The 6,961-nt window shown below is 57.7% G+C and overlaps 1 protein-coding gene across 1 annotated transcript; it reads left to right on the plus strand.

Moving 5' to 3' along the window:
- Positions 1-585: 585 nt before the first annotated feature.
- RRAS (RAS related) lies at positions 586-4,541 on the plus strand. The gene is made up of 6 exons (XM_004440286.3): positions 586-753; positions 2,658-2,745; positions 2,854-2,956; positions 3,041-3,149; positions 3,996-4,114; positions 4,188-4,541. Exons 1-6 carry the CDS (start codon positions 601-603, stop codon positions 4,270-4,272), a joined length of 657 nt encoding a protein of 218 aa, XP_004440343.1. The 5' UTR covers positions 586-600; the 3' UTR covers positions 4,273-4,541.
- Positions 4,542-6,961: the final 2,420 nt, after the last annotated feature.

Raw genomic sequence — 6,961 nt, forward strand, 5'->3', positions numbered from 1 at the left:
CTGTCTTCCGCTTGGCTGGGACAGCAGGAACCGGAAGCCTGGGTCCCTTAGCGGGCGGAGACTCCAGCTTCCAACCCAGACACCCGGGTCGGGAGCTTGGCTAGGATCCCAGGACACGCTCCTTCCTCAGAGCGCGCCTATATACGGCCGCGCGCGAGTCGGCAAGCCCCACCTACTAGAACTCGGCCTCCGGGATGTTGCCCTGCGAAGCTGCATCGCAGGCTTCTCATTTGCATAGCCCCACCCCGAACGATCTTCCAGACCGGTCTGCCGAAAGAATGAGAGCCCTTATTAGCATAGACCCGCCCCTAGACGTCCCGCCAGGCCAGGGCGCGTGGCGCCGCTCGGGGTGAGCACAGTTCTCTCATTAGCATATCCCCGCCCCCATTCGGAATTCCCCTCTGCAGCGACCGCAGCTCTCCTGCCCTTATTAGCATAGCTCCTCCCTTTCCCTGGCCTTGCCTCCTCCTTAAGTGTCCCGAGACTCGAGCCCCTCTTGCCGGAGCTCATGATTATGCAGTAGCCTTATTAGCGTGGCCCGCCCCTAGGCCCCGCCCGGCTCCCCCAGGCGGTAGCGGCGGCGGCGGCAGCAGTGGCGACATGAGCAGCGGGGCGGCGTCCGGGACGGGGCGGGGGCGGCCCCGGGGCGGGGGGCCGGGGCCCGGGGACCCCCCACCCAGCGAGACACACAAGCTGGTGGTCGTGGGCGGCGGCGGCGTGGGCAAGAGCGCGCTGACCATCCAGTTCATCCAGGTAGTGGGCCCTCACCCGGGGGGGTGCCCGCGGGAGTCAGAACTGAGCCCTTTGGGAGATCCCTGAGACCCCGAGTTCCCCTCGACCCATCACTGAGACCCTCCCGTGAGGCCCTCTAATCTTAAAAAGTCCCTTCAGATTGTGACCCTGGGCCTCCACCTCCTACACGAGAGACCTTCGTCGTATACTTGTATCCTGAGACCCACCATCCCTCCCCTCAATACCCAAGACCCCGCTTCACTGCTGACCTGACCCTGAGCGCCTCCTGCGAGCACCCGAAATCTAGAAGAGTGACCCCATTCAGACCCTAAGCACTCTCATGGGCCCCCATGCCCCTAGGTGCCACCTCCCCCCACCCTGATCCCCATCTCCCCCAAATCCAAGACCCCAGCTTCCCCTCTGAGCCACTCAGAGCCTAACTGGGAGAACACCTGTGCCCAACACCCTTGAGAGTCCCCCAGTCTGGGTGCTTAGCCCCTTCAGGGACCTCCCCCAGAATCTAGAATTTATACCCAGACTTTGCCCCTGAGACCTATCTGGGACCACCCAGTCCTGAGAGAGGCACTCTCAAACCCAAGAGATTTCAAAGATCCTGCCCCTGGGCCATTTCAGAGAACTCTAAGATCCCAAGTCCTGGGGATGCCCCATCCCCCAAGACCCAGACCTCCATTCTCCCCCAAGGAAAACCAACCACTCCTCCATCTTGAGTTTTCCTCCACTCCGGCTCCCTGAGCCCCTCTCAGAAACCCTAGTTAGCCCCCAGATTCTTGACACCTCCAGAAAGACCCGCTCCTTGGGAGTTTCTCTGATCCCGTAAATGCGTCTCAGGGTCTCTAAGACTCTCCAGACACACACCTATATTCTATAACAAACGTCCCCAATGCACCCAAGCCACCTTGGGGCTCTCTCCCAGTTCTCACCCCTGAACTTTTCCCCATGTGCTCTGAAGACACGCCTCTAATCCCCCCAGGGCCTGGTCCCTGCACTCTCTCTCCAGGACAAGCCCTCACCAAGTGCCCCCCTAACAGACAGGATGCAGCCCTCAGACCCTCACCTGCCAGATCACCCCTTCTCTCCTGAAAATCCACCCCTGCTCAGGAAACCTCCACCCCATTCCCAAGGAAAACCCTCCCACCTCGGAGAAACTCTAGAACGGTGTCTGCTCCCGAGATGCTACCGCAGAAGCCCCTGGGCCCCAGGCCCCTCCAGAGACCCCAGCCAGTGCCTGCATGGGAGCCCCTGCCTGTGCTGAGAAAGGCCCTGGCCCTGGGCCCCTTGCACCCAGGGGCAGACCCAAAGCTGGCCAGAGGCCTCACTGGAGGCGGGCGGGACGCAGGCAGGAAGGGAGGGGCCCGGCCTGCAGGCGGGGCAGCGTCTCGGCAGCGGGATTGGAACCGGGACCTTCCCCTGGGAGGAGACACTGGAAGCCGCCTGAGGAAAAAGAAGGGGGGAGGGAGAAGGAGGAGGAGGAAAAGAAAAAAAGGGAAGAGAAAGAGGAGGGAGAGAGAGAGACGGGGAGACATTCTGGACAACAGCGTCTCCCAATAACTGAGCACCTAATATGTCCAGACGATATTTAAATGCTTAACAGGGATTTTCCCTGAATCTCACAAACACTGGATTAAGTGTAGTGCTATTTTTATCCTCATTTTCCAAATGAGGAAACTGAAGTTCAGAGAGGGAAAGCGATTTGTTCAATGTCACACAGCCAGGACGTAAGCACAATGTGGGAGATGTACTTTATACCAGAGAGAGGGAGAGGACCAGGAGAGACTCAGAGAGAGGAGACTGGGGAGGGACAGAGACCCAGAGAGAGGGGCAGAGAAAGGCGGGGCCCAGGGGCAGGGCTCCATCATCCCTGCTGGGGCGCTGCAGTAACAGTGTCCTCTCCCCACCCCCCCCAGTCCTACTTCGTGTCTGACTACGACCCCACCATTGAAGACTCCTACACGAAGATCTGCACCGTGGATGGCGTCCCGGCCCGGCTGGACAGTGAGGGCGGCAGGGAGTGGATGGGGGGATGGTGGCGGGACTGAGGGCTCTCGGAGGTAGCTAAGGGGAACCTCGTCCCCACCACGGCCCCTCTCCCCCTCTCTGCAGTCCTGGACACTGCGGGCCAGGAGGAGTTCGGTGCCATGCGGGAACAGTACATGCGCGCCGGCCACGGCTTCCTGCTGGTGTTTGCCATTAACGACCGGCAGAGGTGAGAGGGGTTGCCATGGCAGAGCAGGGGGGACCGGGTCCGAGTGGCTGGCTGGACCTCATGCCTCCGGCTTCCAATCCACAGTTTTAACGAGGTAGGCAAGCTCTTCACGCAGATCCTCCGAGTCAAGGACCGCGACGACTTCCCCATCGTGTTGGTCGGAAACAAGGCAGATCTGGAGACACAGCGCCAGGTCTGGGAGCCCCCAGGGACCCCATCTTGGTCGGGACACCTCCTGCATCTCCTCACATCAGCATCTCCCTCTGGCTCCTCAGTCCTGCTCCCTCCATTGTCACACACCTCACTAGATGTGTTGCCCCCAAGGGGGACCTCCTGAGTCCCCAGCATTGCAGACAGGAGTCCACAGGAGAGATGGCTGGATAGAAAGAAGGACACCTCCCCGCCTCCCCAGGTCAACCAGCCCCAACTCTCTGCCCTGTCCCTGCCTCTTGTTCCCACCTGGACCCTTGCCCCAGCCTCCTGTTTCTTCTCTCCAGTCAACCTCCCACTCCCCCCCCCCACCCCGAGCTGCCCCTCCCCTGCTCCCAGCCCTCGCATGGCTCCCCAGCACCCCTGGGAGAAAACTCCAGCTCTCCCACCTGGCGCTTGATGCCCAGCATGGTCTTGTCCCTTCCTTTCTCTGCCCTCATGACTTCCCTGTATACACAGACTGCCTGATTTCCACCCAGAACTCATCTTTTAGATCAAGCCTTTGGGGATTTCCAGCCCTCAGAGCTTTGCTCAGGCTTCTGCTGGGAACACGCTCACTTCTCTGCCCCACGAACTCACAGTTAAATGATCTAATGGCTCAGAAGAGCAAACGTCTATAGAACCTTCCCTGACTCCCTACTTAGATGGTGCTGAGCCCCTTCGGCATCTCCCCCGTGGTCTCGCTGGAACTTTTCCTCTTCACTTGAGCCCCCCAGTATGTAACCCCCATTAGAGGTGTGTGACAGTGTGTCTTTCTGCCTCCCCTAGCCAGGACCCGCCCTGAATGCAGGGACCTGACTTCTCCCCATGTCCCCCACCCCGACCCCAGGTCCCCCGATCTGAAGCCTCTGCCTTCAGCGCCTCCCACCACATGGCCTACTTCGAGGCCTCGGCCAAACTGCGCCTCAACGTGGACGAAGCCTTCGAGCAGCTGGTGCGGGCCGTCCGGTGAGCGGAGCCCCCTTCCCATCGTCCTTGTCCCCAGCCCCCGCAGCCCAAACTCACCACCCTCCTCCCACAGGAAGTACCAAGAACAAGAGCTCCCGCCCAGCCCGCCCAGTGCCCCCAGGAAGAAGGACAGGGGCTGCCCCTGCGTCCTCCTGTAGCCTGGGCGTGAGAGGAGCAACCAACACGAGCTCTCGGGACCAGCTGCCTTCGCCAAGCCTCAGTTTCCCCATCTGGGTCTCCCAGGATACACTACACCCCCTCCCGTAATTCCTGGCCTCCTCCGGGCCACTGCCACTGTGTGCCTTCTGCCAACGCCTCCTTCCCCCACCCGAGCCCCTGGTGGGGGTGAGGGGCTCCCGGGCATCCGGGTCACTGCTGTATATAACTCCCCTCCCCAGAGAAATAAACGTCACTGCCAAAGTCAAAAGGTGCTTTTTAAAAAAGGAAAAAGGGCTCAGGAGAGGTGTGTGAACTCAGGGGGCGCGCACACACACGGCACACAAGGCACACAGACGCTAAAGCCTCGCTCTACCTAGAACCATCAGATCTAGAACCCTTTGCTTGGTTGGGGGGGCAGGGGTCACAGACAAGCCTGAGGCAAGCATCTGGACCCCCACTTCCCCTTCAACAGGGTGATTCTACCCTTTTCTGTTTTGGTGGACGTTTTGTTGGGACCTCAATGTCTGAAAAAAACAAAAAAATTTTCTGGAAAGTTCTAGAACTGCACTGTTCAATATGCCAGGAGCCAGGAGCCACATGTGGCTATTTAATTTAAGTGAAATTAAAAATTTGGTGCCTCAGTCACACTAGCCACATTTCAAGAGCTCAGTATTCACAGGTAGCCAGTGGCTACCCTAATGGACAGGGCAAATATATAACATCTTCATTACTGCAAACAGGTCTAATAGTGGTGTTCTAGAAGGTTCCGGGACCTTGGAGACAGGCAGCAACTGCTACAAACACTGCCTGCCCCCCCTCACTTCCAATGTATATTGAAAAAGTCCTTTTGGCTGGAAGAGAGAGAAGAGACAGGTGGGTGGAATGGTGTCCAAGCAGCTGGCTGGCAAGTTATCAGTTCCAGAAAGTTCCCAATTGGGCTGATGTCTGAGTCTCAACTTTGAATCCTTCTTGAGGCAGGTGTGGACACACCCCATCTGAGCTTCTCTCTTGGGACAGGCTGAAGTGTTGGGCATCTCAAGGCCATGGCAGATAAGCTGACGACACACTCCAGTCTGGGAACCCTTAGACCCCCCCACACATTCAACCCAAGACCCCCAATTCTGTGGTCTAATTGTTAACCTGGAAGGCTGGAGCCAGAACTGGAGACCACCACTCACCCATCTCCCAAGCCCGTCTGACAGGTGGTCTATGAACTCCAACACCTACTTAAACTCAACCAAGATGTCCCCATGCTCTGGAACTTTGGCCTCTATCTGCTCCCCTCACTCCCACATCTGCTAAGTTTCAACAGAATCTCTCTGAGCCCCTGATCCTGGAATGCTCCCTTCACTCGCACCCCAGAACCCGCCTCCTGGTTCTGGGGTAGGTCATGGCCCTGCCTGGCCCTTGGCAGCAGGCTGCCTGGGTTCCAATCCAGCTCTGCTACCTCTCAGTCTTCTCATCTGTAAAACGGGGGCGATCACAGAGCTACATCCCAGGGCCCGAGGCCTTTAGGAGCCAATCTGCACACAGACTGAGAACAGCGTCGGGCACAGACTAAGCGCTGTACCAATGACCGAGGCCCTGTGGTTCTCCTGCCCCAGAACCATGAATGTCCCTCTGTCCTCCAGATGAGAACAATGATTAGCTAAATATCCCTTTCCGGGTTTCATTATCACAGAATCCTTGGCCTGCGTTCAACCTTCCGCTCTGGGAATAAGCGTGGCTCAAATGTATTGTGCCACAAATCCACTCCCTCTCCTCCAGAGCCTCAGGGGCCCACCCCTGTGCGATGGGGGAGGGGGGGCGTTTCCATCAGTTTCCAGACAAGATCTGACACCTCCAGCCAGGGGTGAGGAGCCCTCAAGAGGAACCAGCAGCGTCCTGGGCCAACTTCTCTCTCCCCGGGTCCCACCGCCAACACTTCCCTAGTAGGTCTGTCTTTTCTGCATCGTCTCACGGGGCCAAGTTCTTGGCCGGGACACTCTGCTTCTGGAAGGGCCAAGATGCACTTTGAGAAGGTGACGAAACCTACGGCCTGCTCCCAGCAAAAGGCAGACGTACAAACCCACGCGACAACTGGCAGGCCATTTTTGGAAGGTTCATGGCCACCATTCCAAAGCTCACCAGACAACAGCGAGGAGGCTGGGATGCACTAGTCGGCATCTCAAGGCACATGTGTGTGCCTGATACTCTGGTTCCTGCCCTCCCCCCAAACCCCAGGCTTGGCGGGCCCTGGTAATGATTCTAAGTCACTCCGGGTTTTGATGTTCCTCTTTATCCATTTTTGTTGTCCTGTCTCTCTTCTTTTCTTGCTCTCTCTTGGACCTCCACCAAGCCTCTTGGGGTCTCCTGCTATGGGTGACAGGAGCTAAATCATGAAAACAAATGAATTGTTTTCCTCCATCTTGACAAAAACCCATTCTACAGATGACAAAGCTGAAGTTGGGGGCTATTATCCGACTCACCTGGTTAGTGCTAGAGCTGGAATTCAGGTCTGGGCAATTCAATTCCAAAGGCCAACCACAAGGTTATTCTGCCCCCGAAGAGATGATATTGTCCCCACCGTCCACCTTCCAAACGCTCCATCCACTTTCTATCCTATCTGACCTGGGACGACACCGATCCTGATTCTTTGGCCCTAATTTGACAACCCAGTCTAGAACCTTGAATGAGCAACCACCTCTC

This window comes from Ceratotherium simum, chromosome 33 (assembly GCF_057802395.1).
Source record: "Ceratotherium simum simum isolate JZ-2026a chromosome 33, ASM5780239v1, whole genome shotgun sequence".
Classification (NCBI taxonomy): Eukaryota; Metazoa; Chordata; class Mammalia; order Perissodactyla; family Rhinocerotidae; genus Ceratotherium; species Ceratotherium simum.